The 25,378-nt window shown below is 46.0% G+C and overlaps 1 protein-coding gene across 4 annotated transcripts in view; it reads right to left on the bottom strand.

The window, feature by feature from the left end:
* Window positions 1–25,378, bottom strand: part of CREB3L3 (cAMP responsive element binding protein 3 like 3) — a 41,139-nt gene that overhangs the window by 11,621 nt on the left and 4,140 nt on the right. For 2 of the 4 annotated variants that reach the window (XM_053299097.1, XM_053299096.1), the window contains 2 exons: window positions 3,656–3,780; window positions 1,195–1,495 (listed from right to left, as the gene is read on the bottom strand). In XM_053299097.1, coding sequence (XP_053155072.1) covers window positions 1,195–1,495; window positions 3,656–3,778 — 424 coding nt within the window. In that variant the 5' untranslated portion in view covers window positions 3,779–3,780. The other 2 variants (XM_053299094.1, XM_053299095.1) reach the window with 2 other exon arrangements.

The raw sequence follows: 25,378 nt of genomic DNA, 5'->3' as shown, positions 1-25,378 counted from the left end.
TGGCATAGCCACTGTGGAACAATGGGGTACAAATGTCCCTGGCCATCCAGGGCCCACCAGACCGCCCATCAGCCCCTGCTCCTGGGCACCCTTAGCCCCCGCTCCCTGACACCCAGCCAATGAATGAAGTGCTTGCCGACTGTGAGAAGGAAGTGTGTGCAGTGCTCCCAGGCCCAATGCTGGCCATGCCTCCTGCACTGATGTTGGAGCAAGGGAGAAAAAAGAGCACCCAACCAGCAAACAAAGTGCCTCGCCTGATGGGAGAGACCAACCAATGGCGGCAGGGCTGTCCTTAGGGCAGGGCAAGCAGGGCAATCGCCCCGGGCCCTGCTCTCTTAATCCCCATTAGAATTAACTGGAAGGGGCCCCGCACTGGCTGATGTGCCCCAGGCCCCGCACCCCACCAGGGCTCTCTAAGGACAGCCCTGAATGGCAGACCAATGCCAGTCATGCCTGTGCTTAAGGGAAGTCATTGGCCAGTCATTGGCCATGCTTAAGGGAAGAGGCCTGCCTTTTGTATTGACCTCAACACATTAGCCAAATCCCTGGTTGCAGATCTCTGAGATTTTTGGTTAGGGAGTTCTGATTAAATTATTTCAGAATGCTTTTTTGCGGGGGTGGGGGTGGGGGGGAGCTCCAAGGAATGGATTTAATGCCACCTGCTGGAGACTGAGATTTTTGCAAGCAAGATCTCTTGTTGGTTTACTTGTTCCAGCAACCAGTGTGTGTGTGGTTTTGTGCCCCCCGCCCCGCAATATATTTGGGTGAAGACATCTGCACACAGTACATTCCTCAGCCCACCTTTTCCTTGATTTCACAACAGATATTACAGCTGGACATATCAGCAAACTGAATACAAACACTGTGCAAATAGCATTTCAAAAGAGTAAGCCCATTACTTCCAATGGCCTTACTCTTACAGAACACAATTTGGGCAAATGCAACTTGACTAGACTGACATACCCGTGTGCAGTATGTCAGCCACTGGTCTGAAGAACTGTGAACCCACCAGAGACAACCATCCTCTTTTCATTTATGTGAGCTTGTAACGGAATGAAAGAGAGGATTTCCCCCCTCTCCCAGCTCTCTTGAGTGACTGGTTCAACCATTTGACTACGCCAACAAAGCAGAGGCTGAACTGCTTGAAGAGAGCTGCTGTTGCAAGAGAATCGCCTTTATCAATGGAAAACTCACTCAAGTCTATGGAGACCTCAGCCTCCCTCACATCACCAGAAGGAGCTTTAAGGACTGGCATGCTTTGGCAGGAGTCCTGGTAGGGGTTGTAAGCCAGATCGCTGTGCCCGCCATCAGAGTAGGCCCCCGGGCTTCCTGTTGGGACATAGTGTGGGGGACTGTCCAGCTGGTCAGAACTTGGATCCTCAGAGATGCCGCTATCACTGGCAGCTGGTGACCAACTTGGGGAGTCCAGGAGAGAGTCTGGGGGCCCCAAGATGGAGGTGAGGAAATCTTCATTTTCTTGAGCATTCAGCAAGTGCTATAAAAGAGAGAGAAAGGAGCCTGTGCAAGCAGAGAAAACACCAGATCTTCTTGCTGGAGTGAGCTCAGGGGAGCCTTGCCTTACCTCCCTGACCAAGACCAGGAGCAGAATCTCTTAGGGTGCTATATATGAAATAATTGAATCTGTGCACATGCAATTTTGCAATATGTAACATGCACAGAACTTGGTGCCTGGACATTCTTAGTTCTGTTTTTTAACGACAAGTTTCTAGTCCTCATAGATGCAGAGAACAGGGCTGAGGCCATAAAAAAAGTGAGCAGCACCCAGACTAATGCTGCCCTCATGTTAAAATGTTTTGTGCACAAAATGATTTTTGCTGATCCCCTCCTTTCCTCTGCTGCCACCAATGCCCCTCGTAAATATATACTTGAGGGCTGGGGAGCCGGGGAGCCCTCAGAGACATATATCGGGGCAGCAGAGAGAAGGGTGGATCAGGAGGAGGACACATTAGACTGAATGCTGCTCACTGCCTAGTAAAACCAAAGAAGCCAGAGCCAAGCATCCCATGATTGGTGTGGGACTCCCTAGTCCATCTGTGTCCAACATCTACACCTTTCTCTTCTCTCCAGTGTTTGCAGAACTAACAAATATTAATTAGTTAATTAATTTAATTAATTTAGAAATATAAATTTAGAAATATTAATTAATTTAAAAATATAATCTTGGAAAGTATGCGTGGGTGTAGAATCCATTGCTACGCCCATGCATATCTTCAGATAACACGGGCCATGTGCCGGGGGGCTGTGCCTGGCGACGATGCCCCTGCATCTGATGTCAGAGGTGCATGGGCGTGTCCACATTGCCAATGAGGCCACACGCCCCGTTTGCAAGTAAATTACGGCCAACAGCTCCATTTTTTAAAAAGCTTCAGCTAGCGCTGGGTTCCCAGCCTGGCCGGGAATGCGTCTCCCTGCCTTTACAAGCAAGGAAAGGCACACCCTGTGGCACTGCAAATGTGGCGCTGGCTGTACTTTAGCGGATACGCCCCCTGCGCATCTGACATCATATGCAGGGGCGTGGCTAGGGGCTGCAGGCCGACAGTGGCAGTTGAACACAAGCCGCTGGAGGCATCACTATGCCTCTGGGCCAAAGTATGAAAGTATGGGGGTGGGGCCATAGTTCAGTGGTAGAACATCTGCTTGGCATACAGAAGGTTCCAGGTTCAATCCCTGGCAACATCTCCAGGTAGGCCTGGGAAAGATTCCTGTCTGGCACCTGGGACAGATGCTGCCAGTCAGTGTAGAAAATACTGAGTTAGATGGAGCAAGGGTCTGACTCAGTATAAGGTGGCTTCTTATGTTATGTTTGTGAATTACATATTGCAGAAAAATATCAGTAATTTCACTCAAAGTATTTTTAGTCTATATATCTTTTTCTGATAGTTTCCCGATAGTAGCTCAAAAACATTCTGTCAGTTTGCATAAAGCAAAGAGTCCAAAGGTTTCCAGAGACCTCACTACTGTCGCTTACTTGTTACTTCAGCTAGGAATGGAGAGCCTAGAGTCAGGGCTAAGACTAGGCCCTGTTAGCCTATGAGTTAATGTGGAATTGCCATGATAAGTTGAATTTGATGGCTTTTTAATTGGTTTCCCCACACACAATAGCTTTACAATCCGCTTCCAAACCACTTTCCCCTGTGCTGGCTGCTTTGACATGGAAGCACCCATGTCAAATACAAATAGGACATAGGAAGCTGCCATATACTGGCATAGGAACATAAGAAGCTGCCATATACTGAGTCAGACCATTGGTCTATCTAGCTCAGTACTGTCTTCACAGACTGGCAGCGGCTTCTCCAAGGCTGCAGGCAGGAATCTCTCTCAGCCCTATCTTGGAGAAGCCAGGGAGGGAACTTGAAACCTTCTGCTCTTCCCAGAGCGGCTCCATCCCCTGAGGGGAATATCTTGCAGTGCTCACACATCAAGTCTCCCATTCATATGCAACCAGGGCATACCCTGCTTAGCTATGGGGACAAGTCATGCTTGCTACCACAAGACCAGCTCTCCTCACTCTCAGGGATGGCTGAGGGTGTCAAGTCCCTGGTCAGGATCTCCTTTCTAAGGCCCCAAATGCACTTCTTGAAATACTGAACAGCCCAGCCTTCACTCCCTGAGGCTGTTTTTTAAGGTTACTCACACTGTCTTCCATTCCCACCCAAGTTGCCACAGAGGGTCCAAGCTCCACATTGCGGAGAACGCCATCCTGACGGTCAAAGAGTAGATCTAGTAGCTCCATGCTGTCAAGGTTGGAGGCGGCCATGGCTAAAAGAGATAGAAAAGTGTGGCCATAGGCTTAAGACTATGTCAGGACTATGCACTACTCCATATCCCAATCTTCAACAATAAGGAACAAAACTAACATTCCATGGTAAGATCATCATCATCGCCACCATAGATAGATGCTTTTATTATTTTAACAACAAGGCACAGCAAAGCAAAGTACAAAAAATGAGGAGACCCTTGAAGATCAGGGGTTCCATGAAAGTACTGCAAAAGTTAAAATTGTGATATGCAAAGCTTGAACCTAACCAGGAAAATTGGGTTAGATTAGTTTCCTTTAACTTTGAAATCTCTAACCCCACATCTGGGAAGTGGCACCAGCTGCTAATTCATGGGACTGGAGATTTGAAAGGTAAAGTTTTGGTTAAAATCCAAAACAGGCAAAAGAGAATCCACCAGGGTCGGAGCCACCATTGGGCCAACGGGTTCAAAGAACCTGGGCCGCTGACCAATCACGGGCCGCGAGAGCGACCCCGACACACCCCCTGCGCCTGACGTCAGACGCAGGGAGGGTAGTTTAGCTCCCAAGCGGAGGCCGCGTGGCCCCTTCGGGAGCTAAACAAAGGCTGGCAGTGCATTCGCAGTGCCAGCTAGGAGCGGCTCTTCCCTGCAAAGGCAAGAAAGAGCCAGTCCTGGTTGAGTGCTGCGAACGCAGCACTAGCCTAAGTAGCTCCTGAAGGGGCCACGCGGCCCCTTCAGGAGCTAAAAGACTGGCGCTGCCTTTGCAACACAGCCCAGGAGTGGCTCTTCCCTGCAGGGAAGAGCCGCTCCTGGGCTGTGCTGCGAAAGCAGCACCAGCCTTCGTTTCACTGCTGAAGGGGCCGTGCGGCCCCTTCGGCAGTTAAAGAGCAACTGAGTCTCTCTCGGCCGAACGGAGCCTCCAGGCTCCGTTCGGCCAGACCACGCCCCCGCGTCTGACGTCAGATGCGGGGGCGTGGCTAGCCCCTGCATCTGATGTCAGACGCAGGGCTAGCGGGGGCGCCCGCTGCAGCTGCACACAGGCCGCCGGCGGGCTGGCTACGCCCCTGGAATCCATTGCACAGCTGAGGCAGGGGTTCTCTTTCACCTGATTGGGATTTAAAAGTTAAACCCCTTTAACTTTTAAATCCCAAATTGCAGCCTGCACCACTTTCAACTGAAAAGGGAATGGGTGTTTAAAAGTTAAAGGTGTTGGGATTAACCCCTTTAACTTTTACATCTCCAATCCCTCAGCCACTTCTCAGCGGAGAAAGTGCAGGGCGTAGGATGCTCATTCATAGGGTTAGAATATTTAAGTTAAAGGGGTTTTCCCTTTAACTTTAAATCTCAACTGGAAAACCCTGACAAAGACCAAAATGACCCCTGCGATAACTAAATGTGTGTACTAGGAAGTTGCTCATGAAAGGTCAAAACTGCAAATCTAGACCCGCAATATTCAAATGTATCCTGTATATATTAAAAATGCTCACAATTCAAAGAGGTTCCACATTTTTAAAGGGGGAAACATTAAATTTTCACACTTGGTAGCAACAAGACAGGTTAAAAAAAATTATTGACTCTTAGTTGCAGCCCAGGCAAAACCTGCCATCATCAATAGAGTTGCCTCATCATGAGAGGCCCTTAGACAATCAATCTTCTGCAGGTCAGACCAACAGGCTTTTGCCTCCAGAAGGAAAAAGGTTTGAACAAACGACTGAGGAAATGGAACAGTAAAAGAGATAATTGGGGATATCTTCTGCAGAGTCACTGCCACAACATGGGAATCAAGAGGTACTTTCTTGCAATTGTCTTCTAAAACTGCAGGTAGCTTCTGTGGCACTGTTAGCCTGCTCAGAGCATTTCTAAGAGTCGAGCTAGACATTCTTTTCAAATAGTGTTCACATTCAAATTTGTATTTTATCATGGCATACCAAGGGCCAATTTTGTTACTAGAGACAGCAACCTGTATGGATATGCTATGCACCCTTGATTTAAAATTTTGTTTTGCTGATGGATGGTTTAGGGAAGCAAGATACTCCAGGGAAAAGTCAAGAAGCTGAGTTTGGTAAGCAAACCTGTGAAGTCATATTGGATATTTGAAAGTACTGTCCTGCACTTGTTTCCAGTGTGAGACAAGCAAGGAGGGACAATTATCTTCCTTGTTCTTGCAACCTCTCCAGAAAGAAACAAAAAACGCTATATGACATCAATTTCTAATTTCACACACCCATTAATCAAACGCGGATTATAACTGGAAATGCATAGAAAAAGTTCAGTAGATTAGAATTTTCAATGAGAATCAGGCCCTGCTTCAGAGTGCCTTTCAGATTCCAGTTCCGGAAGACTTTTTTGATATGGTGGACTAACCCACAAGTTCTTTGCACATTTGCAGCGTGGCCTGCAACTCTATAAGAAACCTTCTGCAGCAGAATCCACCAAATTCAAGGAGTCTCTGAACTGGATTGCTTCGTTCCAGCACCAGATTCTTCTTTGAGTGGAATCTGGTGGACTCTGTACAATAGTCCTGTCTTCCATTCCAGAAATTAGGCAGTGGCGCTTTTTGGACTGGACTTTAAATCCAAAGTCCGGTCCCCTGCATGCCTCCAAATGCTCGGAAAGATTGCTGAGGAAGAAGCTGGTGTCTGCTCAGCAGCTTCTCTTGCCCTGCCCTGTCTCACCGGCAGCGGCAGCTAGCGAGGCCAGGTGGGGTGAGAAAACCTGCCGAGCAGACAGCAGCTTCCATCCCAGCTGGCCATGGTTTGAGGCAATGCGGGGAAGACACGGACTAGAGGAGGAGAAACGGGGGGGGCGGGGGGGGTAGGAAGCACAGTGGCAATGGCAACAGCAGCAACCACAGCAGGAAGGAAGACTGCACTACCTCCTGGGGCTGGCTGGGGACAGGGATGGGAGAAGATTTGCTGCTCCCCCCCGCCACCGCCACCAGCACATTTCTCCCCCAGGGCTCCCATCCCACTGCCACATGCCAAATAAGAGTTCCTTCACTGTGTTTCTCCCCTCCCACCCCTTGCCTTTGCTGGAGCTGGGACTGGAATACTCCAGACAGCCAAGGGAGGAAGAGGGGAGGGTCGCACGACTGTCCACGCAAAAATGCAGTATGCACAGGTCAGGGGGAAGTATCTTTACGCAGGATTTACTCTACAATAAAAATAAATTTCCAGCTTGTAATATTGTAATAGTGTTTCCAGCTTGTAATATTGTAATATGTTATTACAGTGCCAGTTGCCCCACTTCACTTCCCGGAGTGTGGGAAGTTCCAGGGGTCCGCAGTGTGTCTTGGATGCTGGGTTCCTTAAAAGGGGAGGCGCCTGGAGACCCGATCCACCACTCAGGCCTTTCCAGGTCATGCATGGGGTAAGGCATTTCCCCCCCAGCCAGGACTGCAGGTGATGCTGCCCTGCTGGGCCCCTGTCTACCACCTGTTCTTCCTCCTGTGCTCTCTCTGCGTCCAACTCCTGCACATCCTCTTAGCGTTCAAGCTGCAACTCACCTTTCTCCTCCCCAGTACTCACTTCCAGCTTAGGCTGCGTTTCCACCAGCCTCAATACCTGTGAATGCTTTGGCCAGCCGCTTTCCCAGCCCTGAGGTTCTTCCTTTACCTTTCCATCCGCAGCGCTGCTGGCAGGCTCCTGGGTCAGCTGAGACCTCCGGGTTATCTGCTCCAGCCTGCAGAGGTTCCCAGTCCAAGCCTTTAGCTGCTCATGCCCCTTGTGGATCTCCTCAGCCACTCCTGGCTGAGGCTGTTGCTGGGCTTCGGGGTCAGGCCTGACCCCTTGCAGCAACTCCTGAACATGTAAGGCTCTCCTCTCTCAGCACATTTGGACTCCAGACTCTGTCCTGGCTGCTGGCCTTGTCTCAGCGAGGCCTCCCTTCGCTGCTCAGCCCAGGCATCCATCTTTGTCCCAAGACTGTCTGCAAACTGGTTTTGCTGTCAGGTCACTGTTTGCTGCTGGGACAGCTTCATCTCAGCTAGGACTATTTCTGCTGCTTCTTTCTTCCTCTGTTCTTGGGTGGCTCAAGGCACTGCAGTGTCTGAGGCGAGGTATCAAATACTGCCTTGCCCTACAATGCAGGGGTGGTTGTGCGGGGGGTGGGGGTGGGCACAACCCTCTTTCAAAACCAACCCTGGCAAATTCTCCAAGTGCATAAAGCAGCTTTCTATTTTCCTGTCGCTTCCAGGGTGGCCCAAGTTATTGTGGCACCCCGAAAGCTGCCTTGCCCCACAATCGTGGTGGAGGACAGTCCCCTTTCAAAGCTGACCCTGGCAAGCTTTGAAAGGGGCACAGGGCAAGGCAGGGAGGAGGGCAGGTCGCCCGCTCCCTCCTCTCCTCTCCTCATGCTTCTTGCAAGCTTTGCAAGAAGTGTGAGGAGAGACGCTCCTTGCAGAGTTTGCAAGGGTCAAACTGATCCTGAAGAGCGGCTCCACTGGCGGCAGTAGCAGGGACGCCTTGCCACCTTTCTGGTGCCCCAGTAATCCACCGCCTGAGAAGACTGCCTCGCCTCGCCTAATAAAAGGATCGCCTCCCTTCCTATTCAGTCACATCAACTCATAATTTATCTCCAAGGAAACACAATCCCACTCCTAACAGCAGTTTTATGCTGCCTTAAACTCACAGCAATGTACCATAACAAAGATGATTCCCCTTCTCTTATGCCTGAAGCACACTTCAGGTTTCTAAATGTGCTACAGGCACATTTGCTTTTAATGATATTTAGTTTTGATTGTAAGTTTAATGTGCTTTTAATTGGTTTTTTATTTTAATTATGTATTTTGTTATTTTAGTGTAAACCACCCTGAGCCACTTTAGGAAGGGTGGTATATGAATCAATTAATCAATCAATCAATCAAATAAATAAATAGAAAATATTGTTGCAGAACATGGAAAATTCCCCATGCATCTTCTCTGTTAATAAATCCAAAGCAAAGAGCTGGGTTTTTTTTTCATTTTTATTGCCAATTTACTAAAAAAGAAAGAAAAAGAAAGGGGGGGGACACACCAGCTTTGCCATGAAGGTCCTTTTCTGAATCTCTGCTTTTCACTCCCTATAGGTCAAGTGTAATGGGCATAATATTCCCCAGTCTGAGAATCTTTCCAAATTTTTAGTATACATTGTTGGGAGGTAAAAATGTGAAAACAATTTCATTCACTTCCTCTTAATAATAAAATGTTAATAATTGATACAAACATATTTTTAATGGAATAATCCTCTGCTACAGTATGTGATGATGGCTCCAATTTAGATGGTATTAAGAAAGTCTTAGATAAATTTGCAGAGGAGCAATATATCATTGTTCATTAGCTGTAGCTAGGTATGGAACCCTCATGTTCAGTGGCAGAATACCTCTGGGTCATCATCACACCATGCTTGTGAGTTTTCCAGCGGCAGCTGGTTACTAATGGGAGGCAGAATGCTGGACTTTCTTCTGACTCCAACTGGTAGATCTTTGGTTTAATTGTTATTTATTGGTTAAGTTTATTCCGATGCAAAACGTGGCTTCCCTGATCACAGAATTTAGAGTGGAGATTGCATACAGGAATGACTTTTGTACTTTTGCTTTAAACATGGGCTCTCTTTAAACCCTCGCTGCAGAAATCCACTGATTCAAACTGTGCTGTATATCATTCCTTCCAGCCACAATAAAATGGAGGCAGTTGAATATTTATTTAAATTCCTAATCCCTGCCTGTCCCAAGAGCTCAAAACAGGCAACACCACTTACCTTTTTTGGTCTATCCTTTTGGTATTTTTAACTAACCTTTTGGTACACACAACCAGAATAAGTTACACAAGCGTTTCCTCCTCCCTGTACCCACAAGGGTTTGTTGTTGTTTTTTAATGTCCAGCCCAACACAAAATGTGCAGTTCTAAAAGGGGGGGTGTCTAAAAGAGCATTTGTGCAGTTCAAAAATTCAAGCCACACAACAGTTGCATCATGGTTTCTTAACCTTGGGTCCCCTGATGTTGTAGGACTACAACTCCCATCACCCCCAGCCATGGCCTTTGGGTTAAGGTTAAGAAACCCTGTTTTAGATTATGTCAAATGTGACACATTCTTCTAAAAACTGCAGATGACAAGCATCATCCTCTCTCCTAGGGAAGGAATGCCCCTAAGGTTACGCCTCTTACTTATAGCATACACCCATGCATCATCGAAAAACACATATTCTATCCCCTTCAAAACTATTGTTTTAACTCAAATGCAGATGTATGAAGATATAAGCAATTAAGTAACTGGTCAGCTAAGACTCAAATGACTTATCAACTCTAAGATTTATTTAACTTGCTCTTTAGAACTGTAGAATCTAACTGCAGAACCAGTAAGTACTAGACAGCATAAAAAAATATCAGATCCAATCCAACCAGACCCATCAACCCACCCAGGCAGAGAAATTGTTGGGTTGGATCAGATCAGAAATCCAACGATTCCCAACATTCAGCACAGTTCTCGATAGCTGAGAGATGGATGACGCTTGCTAGCCATTTAACTTGGGTCCAATAGGAATGTAAGAACTCTGAGGGAGTTCAGACAGGACAGCAGGGTGCTCAGTCAGAGGTTCCGACTGTCAGGGCTCCCTGCTGTTATGTCTGAACTCATTCAGGTAATGCCTGACGAAGAGCATAATCAGGTCCGACATGCATATTGGACTGACAAGACTGCACAGCCCTAGTAAGTACTAAAAACTTAGCATCTATGTTATCCGCATGAGCCATTGAATTGTGATTAGCTCCTCTTGTTCTGCCCTGGATTGTCTACAAAGAGCTATATTGTATTCTCCTACAAAAGCAGAGGGATATGGTTTTGAAAATGACTTTGGTTTTGAAAATGACTCTGTAGCCAACTATTTCTCAGAAGTGATTCCTCTACTAGCCCTGTTTCCCTCTGGCCCTTTAAAAGCAAATCATGGAGACAAAGAGCAAGCGAAACTTTTCCTGGCATAGAGATGTGGTAGAAAAAGTTTTACCTGCTTAATTTCTGCCTGTCAGGCAGATGTTAAAGGCACAGGAGCAGTAAACCAGTAGGAGCTACATTATCCTATTAATACTGGTTCCCTTTATGTTCCTGCATATCCTGCCCAGCATCCTTCCACCTTGCTGTCTGTGGCATGTCATGTCACCAAATTTTCTCTGCTCCTCCTTTGTAGATTTACCAACTTTTTAATCAGCCTCTGTGGCTGGGCTTTTAGCCATGGCTTGATATGCAGTTAGGTGATACATGTTTAGTTCCATGCCATGAAAGACTTCATCTACTGGTTTATGTCACTTACAGGCAACCCTTTCGTGAGGCAAGGTAAGGTGGCTGCCTCAGGCAGCAGATTATTGGGGGCACCAGCAGGGAAGGCAGTGAGATGGCCCCCACTGCTGCTATCAGAGCAGCTCTTTGGGACCTATCTGGCCGTTGTAAGCTTTGAAACAGGAGGATCTCTTCACAGCATTTGGCACCTTGCCTCAAGCATCAAATACCTTGGGCTATTCCTGAATCCCTAGGAAAATAGGAAGCTGCCTTATTTGGCCCATTTAGCTGAACACTGGCTACACTGATTGGCAGCAGCTCTCCAGGGCTTCAAGCAGGCAGGGCTGTCATTATTTTATTTTATTTTATTTCTATACCGCCCTTCCAAAATTGGCTCAGGGCATTTAACATTAAAATAAAAACAATTAAAATCAATTAATGGTTAAAATTAAAAAACCTATGAAAACAATATAAAACTATCTATCTATCTATCTATCTATCTATCTATCTATCTATCTAAGGCGTACCCATTGCTAATCCCATGCGTGGCAATTCTCACAAGATTTCATGAGCAAGGAGAGGGGGAGAGGAAAGTGAGCGGCCAGCAAGAGAAAGTGGCGGCCAGGCCACCACCACCAGGTGGCAAGAGGAAGCAGCGGCCAGGTGGGCCACCAGGCAACGAGAGGAAGCGGCGGCCAGGCCAGCCACCAGGCAGCAAGAGGAAGCAGCGGCCAGGCAGGCCATCCGCTGGGCAGGGAGAACGAACTGGGGCTGAAAGGATGTGGGGAGAACGAACTGGGAAGAGAAGGAACTGGGGGCTGAAGGGAGGGGTAGAACAAACTGGGGCTGAAGGGAGGGGGGGAATGGCTGAAGGGACACAGGGGCGGAAGACAGGGAGAACTAGGGGCACAGATGCTCTGCGCCAGGTCAGTTAGTTAAAAATTAAAACATGTAAAACAGTTTTAAAACCCTGGAAAACCAGGCCAAACATTTACACTTTAAAAACAGTTTAAAAATCCTGGAAGGCCAGGCCAAACAGATAGGTTTTAAGGGCTCTCCAGAAGGCCAATAATGAACTCAGATTATGGATTTCTGCTGGGAGTGCATTCCACACCCCAGGAGCAGCTACAGAGAAGGCCCGCCTCTGAGTTGCCACCAGACGTACCGGTGATAACTGGAGATGGACCTCCTCAGATGACCTTAATGTGTGGTGGGTGGTGCTCTCTAAGGTAACCCATTTAGGGCTTTAAAAGTAATAACCAACACTTTGTATTTTGCCCGGAAACATATCAGCAGCCAGTGCAACTGTTTCAAAACAGGCATAATATGGTCTCTCCGGGTTGCCCCAGAGACCAATCTGGCTGTCACTTTTTGAACTAACTGAAGTTTCCAAACTACATACATAGGCAGCCCCACGTAGAGTGCATTGCAATAGTCAAGCCTGGAGGTTACCAGCTGAGGTCATCCTCTTCAAGAAATGCATGCAGCTGTCAAATCAGCTGAAGCTGATAGAAAGCACTCCTGGCCATAGCCTCCACCTGAGATTCCATGGTGAGGCCTAGGTCCAGGAGTGCTCCCAAGCTGCATACCTGCTCCTTCCGGGGGAGTGCAAACTCATCCAGAACAGGAAGGTCTAGCTCATCACTCAAATTCTGAGCCCCTACAATAAGCACCTCCATCTTGCTTGGATTCAGTTTCAATTTGTTATCCCTCATCCAGCCCATTACTGCCTGTAGGCAGGCATTTAGGGAATGAATGCCATTTCCTGATGATGAAGATGAAAAGGAGAAGTAGATTTGGGTGTCATCAGCATACTGATAACTCCCAGCACCAAAACTCCTGATGACCTCACCCAGCGGTTTCATGTATTTATTTAATTTATTTAAAATATTTTATTTAAAACGTATTTAAAATAAAATATCTATACCACCCAAAACTTGCATTTCTGGGCAGTTTACAATTAAAATGTAGATATTAAAAATAGGGCATAGCAAGCAGGGGGACTTCCCCTGACCCTGCTCTTTTAACCCCCATTAGAATTAACTGGAAGGGGGCTCCACACTGGCTGATTTGACATGGGCCCCGCACCCTGCCAGGGTTCTCTAAAGACAGCCCCGCAAGCAGTAATCTTTCCGTACCCTTTCCCTACAGCATGGTTCTAAACCTGGGTTCCTCCAGATGTTATTGAACTACAACTCCCATCATTACCAGCTACAATTTATTGTGGCTGGGGATGCTGGTAGTTGTAGTTCAGCAAAACCTGGAGGAAGCCAGGTTGGGAACCACTGCCCTACAGAGACAAAGAGAGCCAGGAATTGAAGCTGGGACCTTCCACATGGAATGCACAGGCACTACCACAGCACTACAGCCCTTCCCCTGCCTGTAGCCCTTTCCATCTCTCTCTCTCTATCCATCTTTCTACTTCTTTCCCTGTGTTTGTCTACCGTCTCTCTTTTTCTTCTTCTCTCTCTTTCTGTCACTGTCTCTCTCATTAAAAAAAAAAAAAACTTCTAAAAACTATTTGGTGGCCAGCTTTCTTATTGGCCCCTGCACCTGTGCCTTTAATATTTGTGCACATGTTGGTAGGTCATGATGTAAATCTCCATGCTGTGAAAAGCTTCAGTTTCTAATGTCTGCACAGTAAACTGCTAATAAAAGCACAAGAGCAGGCCACTCTATTTTATTCTGGTCCATCTTATTCCTTTTGTCTGGAATGCTTTTTCTTCCTTTTCCATCATGCTCTCTGTCTCTTTTTCCTAAGGCACACCTGTTCTTTCTTTTAGCTTGTTCCCCCACTCCTGGGCACTTTCCAGACTAGTTGCTCAACAGCAGAAAAATGCCTCCGTTCAGGCAAGTAAACAGTAGGGGAAGTAGTCTTGCGGAAACCAACAACCTGAAAAAAGCAACTTTTTAACATCGGATATACGACATCCTAGCTCTATATTGCAGTGATTAAATTTGAAACAAGGCATTGGAAATGTGAATGGCACCCTGCTGTCCGCATAGGGATTGCAGTGTCACAACGCAGTAAGCGTGGAAGCACACTTCCGAGATACAATGTGACCCCGTTGCAGGGTCTTATCTGGAAAGCACCCTGCTGATCCTATTTAATTCAAATACTTTCTTTTTAAATTTATTCTACTCTTTTAAAAAAAGAACAGCTTCTGTGGTCTGGATATGCAAAGAGTGTGTGACACATTCAAGCCTGCCTAGATAACAAATCTTAACATATTTTTATTTTATTTTATTTATATACCACTTCACCCCAAAGGCTCGGTTCACAAAAATAAACACAATAAGGAAAAAATAAAACAAACAAAGCAGAAATTTAAAACAATTAAATATATGCAAAGATTACTAAATTATTATTATTATTATTATTATTATTATTATTATTATTATTAATAAAATGCCAGGCTACAAAAATTTGTCTTAAGGGCTCTTTTGAAGGCTGGTAAAGATTTTAAGCCACAAATGTCTATAGGGAGCGCATTCCACAGCCCAGGAGCAACTACAGAGAAGACCCACTCTTGAGTCACCGCCAGACGGGCTGGCAGCATATGGAGACAGACCTCTCTCAATGATCTTATTGTGCAGTGGGGATCATGAAGAAGAAAGTGCTCTCCCAGGTAACCCATATTTTTTCCTTTGGTTTGGCCAAAGGATGCAGCATAAACAGAAATTAAAAACTGATCACTAGAAAAAATCACCACATCATTTAAAATGTGCAAGACAGATACGCCAATGTTATTAAACATGCTGTAATGTGATCTTGGAGGCAGCCAAGGCAAAATTTGCCACATACACTTTCTGGCCTGTGAATGCTTGATGGACAGCAAGAAGACATTGTTTTCTACTAGTGACAAAGAGGAATATCTTTGCCACCATGATCTACGTATAGAGCAAAATCTAAAATCTAATTCCACAGTGGAGACAGATTCACAAGTTTAATAAGGAAGGAGACTGGATTGTGTTAGTAGCTGACATCACATTAATTTACTCAATATTGTTACTCAGGAGCTACTCTAAAGGACTACTTATTTTATTTATTTTTATTGTTTACATTTTATATCCCGCTCTTCCTCCAAGGAGCCCAGAGTGGTGTACTACATACTCAAGTTTATCCTCACAACAACCCTGTGAAGTAGGTTAGGCTGAGAGAGAAGTGACTGGCCCAGAGTCACCCAGGAGGTATCATGGCTGAATGGGGATTTGAACTCAGGATAGCAAAGCACTGCACATACTCAGAGCACTCTTGTGAGCTTCTTGGGTTTGGGGATTTGCTTTTCTTCTGTTTCTCTGTAAAGAATTTGCAGTGTACACCAATAATGCTAGATAAATTCACAACATATAAATAATTCTTGGACTGAACATTGGTACTGAAGAGACACTTCCCACTGAAATATAGGAATCTGCCATATACTGAGTCAGACCATAGGTCCATTTCACTCAGTACTGTCTACACAGACTGGCAGCAGCTTCTCCAAGGTTGCAGGCAGGAATCTCTCTCAGCCCAATCTTGGAGGTGCTGCCAGGGAAGGAACTTGAAACCTTCTGCTCTTCCCAGAGCGGTCCCATCCCCTGAGGGGAATATCTTACAGTTCTCACACTTCTAGTCTCCCTTTCATATGCAACCAGGGTGGACCCTGCTTAGCTAAAGGATAAGTCATGCTTGCTACCACAAGACCAGCTTTCAAGCTTCAGTCAACTCAAGCCCTGAGCAAAGAGCTTGTGTGTGCCCAAATTTCCAATCCACACTTACATACAAAGCAAATATACTCACAGGTGCCCACAGTTTTACAGACATTCAAAGAGTTGACAAATATTATTTCAAACACACTCCACCCCACCACTGGGGAAACGGTTGCTAATCCATGCGAGGGGTGTTGTTTGCCTGTCCAAGCATTCTCTGGTGACAGATCAATCTCTGACACTATCCTCCCCCCATATCCCTGTCCTGACCTTTGCCCTCTTGTTTGTGTTGCACTGGTTTCCACAGGTGGCAGGTCTTGGACAAAATCAGGGAAAATGTGCCAGAAATCCACGGATGCAAACTCACCCCAGTTATTGGTCACTTCACCTCCTTCGATGTGCTTTTGGCAAGTGGATCAAACGTTGCTCTGCAGTGGATGGTTGGGGTTCTTTCCCCCACTGTCTCTTTCTTGGATTTCTCTCCCTTCTTTCTACTACGTAGCAAAGTTTAAACTCCAACAGAGCAAAAATAGCGTCAGGGACTCTAAATCCCTCCCTTTGTCCAGTTCGCCAATGAGGCACAAACTGACAGAGGCACAGACAGGCAGTTATCACTGGACTAAACTGGGTAACCATTATCTAAATAGCTTTTCCACCCACTCCTTTCCAATCCAAGGTGGGCGCTGAGCCCATGGGTGCAAAGTTCTCTCTTGGGCTGTTTTGCCGTGAACTTTTACCCACTTTTCTCTCGCCCTTCCTTCAAAAGAACAGTATGTTCATTAGCTGGATTTTTAATCACTATTGATTATTAATCTTATCACCGTCACAGCAACTTCAGGAGAAACTCTATTGCTATCTCAAGGGCAGAGCACATTGCATGCAGAAAGTCCTAGATTCAGATGCTGCCATCTCCACCTAAAAAGCTATCAGAAGCTGGGCTGGAAGGACCCTGGAGAGCTACTTCCAGTGAAGAAAATACTGGGCTAGAAAGACCAATAGCCTGTGTAGGAGGTAGTTTCGGATGTTCCACAAGTGGAACATGAGCCAGCAGTGTCATGCAGCTGCTAAAAAAGCTAATGCAATCTTGGGTTAAAATGCTAATGCAGTCTTGGGCTGCATTAATAGAGGTCGTCCATACCATCTCATAACACTCTATTCTGTGCTAGTCAGATCTCTCTTGGGCCTGTATCCAGTTCTAGGTGCCACATTTTAAGGATATTGGTAAACGGGACAGACTCAGAGGAGAACAGAGATGGTCGGGGGAAACAATCCCTATGAGGAATGGTTGATGGAGCTGGGTATGTTTAGCCTACTGAAGAGAAGATTTAGGAAGGATATGATAGCAGTCATCTTCAAATATCTGAACAGCTGTCACATAGAAGAAAGACTGGAGCTGTTCACTGTTGTTCCTCTGGGTAAGTGGGTTAAAATTGCAAGGTAGCAGATTCAGGATAGGCATTAGGAGGAATTTCCTGACTGTAAGAGCCATTGGACAGTGGAACGGTTTGCCTTGCATAGCGGAAGACTCTCCTTCCCCGGAGGTTTTCAGAGAGAGAAATTCAGACAGGTTTTCAGCCATCTCTCTCAGGGATGCTAAGCAGGGGGCTGCTTAGCATCCAGAACTAGAAAACTTCCAACATTCCTTTTCCTTCCAACTTTAAAATGCCATGATTCATAAACAAAAATCTGCTTTAGGCAGAGAGACTGTAACTCAAAGATAGAGCTAATGGCTTGCATGCAGATGGACTGTCTCCATTTCAAAATCTCTGCCATCTTCAGTTTAAAACCTAGCTTTGAGATGAGGCTTCAGTTCAGTGGTAGGGTATCTGCTTTGCATGCACAAGGTCCCAGGTTCAATCCCCGGCAATATCTCCAGGTAAGGCGGGGAAAGATCCCTGCCTGAAACTTTGAAAAGCTGCTGCCAGTCAGTATTAGTAGACAATACTGAACTAGATGGACCAAGAGTCTGATTCAGTGTTAGGCAGTGTTAGGCAGCTTATAGTCAATGGCGTACCTTTTTGGCACCCGGACCACGCCTGCAGTTAGCACGCCCCCCCCCCCGGCTGTGAGGCTCCCCATAAGCCTCCTTTTGGGGGCCTCCTGCTGTTGGAAAGTTAAAGGACTTTGCGCTGTCTCTTGCCTCAGACAGTGGAGGACAGACTAGTAAGTCAGAGGGCTAGAGGGTCAAGATATTTGTCATCCCTTCTCCACTGCTCTGATGCTATCCCTTTGATGTGTAGATTGCTAATCTCAGGGATTCAAACTTACTTCCTCCTTCCTCTCACTTGCTACCTGGCCATTTACCTTGCAACATGGCAAGTCTCTTGCCCTGCACCATATGTGCAGAGAAGATGGAGAATCCATCTGCATTCACTTAGATAGATAGATTAGAGATCCTAAATCCTCACTTTCCTATCTAGAATGGAGTTCCTTAATACTGTAAATGCCTTTTATATTGATTTGAAACTAGCAATTGGCTCCAAGTTACTTTACTCTCAGCACACACGCATGCCTAACTAATCTACCGCTGTGTTTGTGCCTCTGTGCACTCTGCTATATTGAGAAAGGGGTTCTCTCACCACAGAGAATTTCCAACACCTGCCACCACCCTGCACCCACCGTCAAACCTCCAATTCTTTTTTCATAATTTCAGCTGCCATGTGCGTGGCCGAGGGGTAGTGGCCGGGAGGTGAGCCAAGCAGGCCTCCCCCCTGTGGCGACGGCAACGGCCAGAGCGACCGCTGGGCCTGTCTGTCCAGCCCAGCGGCTCTTGAGAACTGTAAGGTGCTCCAGCACACCTGTGCAGTTGAAATAGATCGTCACAAGCCCACGATGTCACAGGCCGCACACATGGCAGCTGAAATTATGAAGAAGAAAAAATCGGAGGTTCATTGTAGTGGTGCAGAGGCAGGGTGGGCACAGGGGGGTGGCAGGAGGCCCCCCTAGCTATTTGGAGCCCCCCCCCCAGACTTTAGAGGCCACAGTCCAGGGCCTCAAGGTCCAGGGGTAAGAATGCCTCTGCTTATAGTGAACAGCCATAGCTCAGTGTTAGCACACCAGCTTTGCATGCAGAAGGTCCCAAGTTCAATCCCTGGCAGCATCTCCAGAGAGGTCTAGGAAAAATCCATGCCTGAAACAGTGTAGACAAGACTGTGCTACATGGACCAAGGGTCTGACTTGGTATAAGGCAGCTTCTTGTGTTCCTATGCAAGGAACACAGGAAAAGTATCTGCAAAAAGGTCTGGGGAAAGGGCCTCTCTCTGCCTGAGCCCTTGGGGGCCCACTGCCAGTCCGAGTAGTCAATGCTGGGCTATGAGAACTCAAAACCGGTCCAGGTGTTCATACGGCAAGACTGAATATTGGACACCAAATGCCATTGAACAGTTTCCCTTTCATTCCTCCCCACTACTGTAAGTGCCTGTTGAGACAGTCAAAGCTGCTTCCTAGGTCTGGATTTCAGTTATTATTTAAGAGGCTCATTCACACTATTAAGAATAGGATAGGAGAAGCCTCCTAACCTAGGCTGGGAGTTCTGCACACTCCTGATATATGATGGTCTGCCACTCAAAAACAAGGTCTGAGGAGTCCAGCAGTATAGGCATGAAGCTCCGCAAAGGTCCCCAAATGAGTAAGATTCATGTTTGCTGTACATCTGCTGGAGTAAAAATCAAGAAGCTGGAAAAGCAGGGCCATGGCTGGCAAACCAGCAGTGCTAGTTTGATATGCACAACAAGAGTATCCCCTTATTCATCAGGGAACTGATGAAATTTATGTAAAGCTTGATTTTATGTAAAGCTTTTGTATTTTGTGTTTTGCTGGTCAAATGACTGTAACAATAAAGATTTGATTTGATTTGTCTACACACTGACTGGCAGTGGCTTTCCAAGGTTACAGGCAGGAATCTTTCATAGTCTTCAAAAGAGACTCTCTTTCAGGAGCCTTTCATGAGAGGAGAGCTGGTCTTGCGGTAGCAAGCATGACTTGTCCCCTTAGCCAAGCAGGGTCCACCCTGGTTGCATATGAATGGGAGACTAGAAGTGTGAGCACTGTCAGATATTTCCCTTAGGGAATGGAGCCTCTCTGGGAAGAGCAAAAGGTTCCAAGTTCCCTCCCTGGCAGCATCTCCAAGAGAGGGCTGAGAGAAATTCCTGCCTGCAACCTTGGAGAAGCTACTGCCAGTCTGTGTAGACAATACTGAGCTAGATAGACCAATGGCCTGACTCAGTATATGGCAGCCTCCTATGTTCCTATAGTCCTACCTGGAGATGCTAAGGACGAACCTGGGACCTTCTGCATGCAAAACAACTCTTCCACTGAGCTATAACCCCCGATATACAGTTTGAAAAGAGGGTGGACACAATAAGGGAAGGCCAGCAAAGTAGAGGCCTTGCCTCAAGGTGCTGCTGCTTCCGTTATGGTGCACAATGGTGCACTGTGAAAGCGAGCATCACATTTTTTGTCAGCAAGCACTCACCTTTTACCCCCATCCCATCCCATCCCATCCCATCCCATGGTAGACCTCAAATAGCCTCACCTGCTGCTTGCTCCTCTTCCTGAGCTCTCTCTTGGAATACCCAGCTTATCAATGCAAAAAAGCCCTTCTCCTCCCTGGATCATCAGGCCACAACGTCTGCATTATAGGGGTATTGCATAACTAGGTGATTATGCAGGCGCCAGGCGCCTGGACCCACTGCCCCTTGCACCCCAATCTCAGCTCCGGTCTGCCACACCTTAATCACAAGGTGTTTTACTCACCAGTTCTCCAGGAGGGACTTTGGCGACATGGAGTCTCGTGGGTGGTTCACCTTGAACTCTGGATCTCAGCCACAGAAGGGAAGGGAGGGAGCCATCGGGAAGAAAACGGGGGCTTAATTTCTCACTTAGGGTCACCCCTGTCTCAGAAACAAACCACGGTTCTGCCTACTTCCTCAGAAGGGGAAGTTCAAGCATGAAAAGATGTTACACATGTTAAACTGGCATTGCTTACAAATTAACAAAATGTAACAAACCTTTGAAAACCTAACCCTAGATTAGTACAGACACAGGCTGTACATTTTCTTGTTCCTGGGGCAGCGAATGACCTGTTACAGGAATAGCTTTGATTAATCTCTTTCCTTCTCCCCCTTCATCCAGACAGGTAATAATGCTGATATTTCTTTTTTTACCGCTGAGCCTTTCTGTGTTCTCAATACCACCCCTGATAAAAACATAGACCATTTGAACCTCAGTTTAATGTGGGTTACCAGCATTAGTGTGCTTTTTTTGTGAGCTCATGCCAAGGCGAAAATTTCAGATTCATCCCAGACGATAGGTGTGGGTTCAAACAAGCATGCTAATGTTGGTAACTCACATTAAAACTAGATTCCAATGATGGTGTGAACCAGGACATTATGGTAGTTTTCATCAAGGGAGGGGGAAAGTGGCAATTCAATGCACAGAGCCATTGGCAACAGTATGGATGTTGTCAAGAATGGGCCCTCCTTCCTCTAGAAGTTGGAACTGCGTGCTTCCCTATTTCCCACGGGAGAATGTAATTTGTCCTCAGTCCAGTTTCAGAGCATAATATGCATCTGTGTCATCTAATGGAATAAGGCTTAGAGATGTGCTTCCCAATGGGGAACATTGTATAGTCTTGTAAAGTAAAGTTGTGCTGTCAAGTCAGTGTCAATTCCTGGCAACCACAGAGCCCCATGGTTGTCTTTGGTAGAATACAGGAGGGGTTTACCATTGCCATCTCCCGCGCAGTATGAGATCATGCCTTTTAGCATCTTCCTACAGTATATCGCTGTTGCCCGATATAGGTGTTTCCCATAGTCTGGGAAACATACCAGCAGGGATCCGAACTGGCAACCTCTTGCTCTCTTGGCAAGTTGTTTCCCCGCTGCGCACATCCAAACACTGCTTTTGTACATAGCAGCCATGTTCTTATGACCAAAGAAGTTAGTCTGAAGAGTGGCCAACTAAGATTCAAAGCCATGCACACTCCCAAAAACCACGTGTGTAGTGGCAGCAGAAATCCTGTGGGAGGACTGGAAAGTGATCATGTGTGAGCGGCATTCGTAATTGGATGCCATGCCAAGTCCACATCAGCAATCTTAGATCTGATCTATGGTGGCTCAACGCAGTGCCCAACTACAATGCCTCCTCGCACACAATGACATCCTGGTCCTCTAACTGGGATATTCTCCATCACACACACCATTTTCAGGAGGGCACATGGCTTTGAATCTTAGCTGGCTGCTCCCTCAGACTAACTTCCTTGATTGTAAAAACATGGCCTTACACAGTATAGGTGCTAAATATGCTGCAAATGGTAACAGGAGTAGTTGGCAAATTCATAACTATCATCAACATCATCAACATCAATTTTTTATTATGGCCATTGGCCAGCAGACATATCTATCAAAGATTAGGACAGTTTTCTTATAGTGGGCATGAGACTCTCTCATGCTCATGCGTGTGCATGTGTACGTGTGTCTCCTAACCAGCCAGCCTGTTAGCAACTCCAGTTCTGTCTTTTATATGCTGCCCAGGAAGAAAGACAAGCATGAAAGATGCATTTTGTTCTTTCTATTTTTAAGTGACTGAGAGGTGTTGGCTGCCATGGGGACCGGGAGCAACGTGAGCAGCTTGGCAGATGGATGGCATGGCAAGAAAGAGAGGAACAGAACAGTACGGGGGGTGCAATGCTTCCAAAACAGCGGGGAAGAATGGGGGAGGGGGAGGAAGATTATTTTGATACTTGTTCACTGCCGTTTTCCCCATAATGCTTTGTGAGTCAGGACCATTGGATGGAGTTGAAATTTGTCACTCCTGAAGACGTCGTAATATGTGCAATGGGAGGGGAGCACAGGAGCAGAAGCATAATAAGAGTGGTTTTCCAGACCACTCACCATCTTGGCTGTCAGATGATCAACATCCTCCTCAAAATAGGTGCCCAGAATTGGACACAGGGTATGGTATGTGAAGAGCTGTTGTCAGTCAAAGTAGATACTACAGAACTAGGTGGACCAAGGGTCTGACTTGCTAGACAGCGGCTTCCCTAGCCCAAAGCCATAACCTTTAAACACCACGTGCTATGCTCCTTTTTTACCAGGTGCCTGCATGATACATGTTAAGGTAATGTTATTATAAACATGAGTTTGACATTCTGTTGCCAGATTTGGCTTTTTTAAAGCTAAATTTTGGTTTACAGCCCATTTGACTCACGGGTATACCCCTGAGGTTCTGGCCACCCTGGTTTGACATAGGAATATATCCACAGGGAACTCCTAGTTTGTGATGATCTCATTTAGCACATACCATCATAGCAAGGAGCTTGTTGTTCGAATGAAATGTATTATGAAAAGTTGCCCTGATTAAAAAATTATTTCTCAGAGGCCAAAAAACAGATGTGGTAGCAGCATTCAGTGTTTACAGGAGTTAAGTACTTGCCCCATTGTCAGGTACACCATGCAGGTGAGCTTCTTCATGAACAGAACTATCACCAGCAATTGGTGGACCAGGCAGATGTGCCACTGACTAGTTGCTAACTCTGCACATGGAAGGGCTGACATGTGGCAAGTGTGTTTATATGTGTTGAGCTGAATGTTTTGCCTTGAGCTCCCATCACGTTCAGTTCAGCCCTTATTTTACAGTGATGGCACCAGGAAAAAACATATTGAGTGGAGTGGGGTGGGGGCATCGTCCCATATTTAGTTTCCTCAAACCAAAATATAATGTGCTTCATATTAAAGCCCTTGTCCTAAACATGAATAGGGATAATAAAGAAAAACACACATGGAACACAGTAGTGGAACATAGGAAGCTGCCTTATATTGAGTCAGACCATTGGTCCATCTAACTCAGTATTGTCTACAAAGACTGGCAGCGGCTTCTTCAAGCTTGCAGGCAGGAGTCTCTCTTAACCCTTATCTTAAGAACATAAGAAGAGCCCAGCTGGATCAGGCCCAAGAAGGTCTATTTTGTCCAGCATCCTGTTCCACACAGTGGCCCACCAGATGCCTCTAGGAAGCCCACATGCAAGAAGTAAGAGCATGCCTCCTCCTCTCCTGATGTTGCTCCCCTGAAACTGGTCTTTAGAGGCATCTTGCCTCTTAGGCTGGAGGTGGCCAATAGCCCTCAAATAGCCATCAATAGACCTGTCCTCCATAAATTTACCTAAACACTTCTTAAAGCCATCCAGGTTGGTGGCTATCACCTCATCTTGTCCCTTGCTAACTGAATATTTAGCATTTCTGTTTATGCTGCATCCTTTGGCCAAACCAAATGAAAAAATACATTAGATCTGATGTCTAGGCAGGCTTGAATGCCAGCACCTTTCATTTGATGATGATGATGATGATGATGATTTATTAGATGCTTTGAAGTGTTCAAAATTGTTTTAAGAATACAAAAAGTCCTGTTGTGACTCAGACAAAAATGTTCCTTTAAAATGGAATAAAATAGGGAGACATGCATGTGACATTGTATCACACTCTTTGCATATCAAGACCACAGAAGCTGGTTTTGGTTTTTTTAAGCCAAGATTTAAAAATAAAGCATATTAATTAAATAGGATCAGCAGGAGTGGGAGAACAAGCTAAAAGCGGGCGGGGGGACATATGGGTCTTAGATGTTTCAGACAAAGGGAAAAAAGAAAGAGAATATGACAGAAAAAGGAAGAAAAAGCATTCCAGGCAAAAGGAATAGGGTTGCCAATGGACCAGAAGAAAATAGAGTGGTCTACTCTTGTACCGTTTTTTAGCAATTTACTGTGCAGACATTAACAACTGAAGTTTTTCACAGCATAGAGATTTACATCATGACCTGCTAACATCTGCACAAATGTTAAAGGCAAAGGTACAGGGGCCAATGAAAAAGCTGGCCACCAAGTAGTCTTTAGAAGTTGTTGGGTTGTTGTTGTTTTTAAATGAGAGAGAGAGAGGTACAGATGGAGAGAGTAGGATAAAAAGAGGGATGGTAGACAAACATGGGGAAAGAAGTAGAAAGATGGATAAATATGGAGAGGGCCAGAGGCAGGGGAAGGGCTGCAGCACCGTACATTCAATGTGGAAGGTCCCCGCTTCAATCCCTGGCTCTCTTTCTCTCTGTAGCGAAAGGGTAGGGAAAGACTCCTGCTTGAAGCCCTGGAGACCTGCTGCCAATCAGTGTAGCAAATGTTAAGGTAAATCCCACTAATTGAGCAAAGAGGCACCTTTTAAAAGTGGCGATTCTCTTGTATTTAGCAGGGAGAGAGCAATTGGTCCTATCCATCCCTAGCATAGCATCCCTCCAGTGGCTGTTGCTGGTGTCTATCATATGTTTGTTTTTTAGATTGTGTGCCTTTTGGGGACAGGGTAACATTTTATTTATTTATTTCTATGTAAACCGCTTTGGGAACTTTTATTGAAAAGCGAATATAATATTCTTTGACAGAGAATTCCATAGTTAATTATGCATTGTGTGAAAGAGTACTTCCTTTTATCGGTACTAAATTTCTTGGCAATCAGTTTCATGGGATAAGCACTAGTTCTAGTGTAGTGAGAGAGGGAGAAAAATGTCCACTCTCTCTGTATCATACATTATTTTATAGACCTCTATCACATGAGTCATCTTTTTTTCTAAACTAAAAAGGCCCAGGTGTTATAGCCTTGCCTCATAAGGAAGGTGCTCTAGGCCCCTGATCATCTTGGTTGCC

This window comes from Hemicordylus capensis, chromosome 2 (assembly GCF_027244095.1).
Source record: "Hemicordylus capensis ecotype Gifberg chromosome 2, rHemCap1.1.pri, whole genome shotgun sequence".
Classification (NCBI taxonomy): Eukaryota; Metazoa; Chordata; class Lepidosauria; order Squamata; family Cordylidae; genus Hemicordylus; species Hemicordylus capensis.
This window is presented reverse-complemented; position numbering and strand designations above follow the sequence as displayed.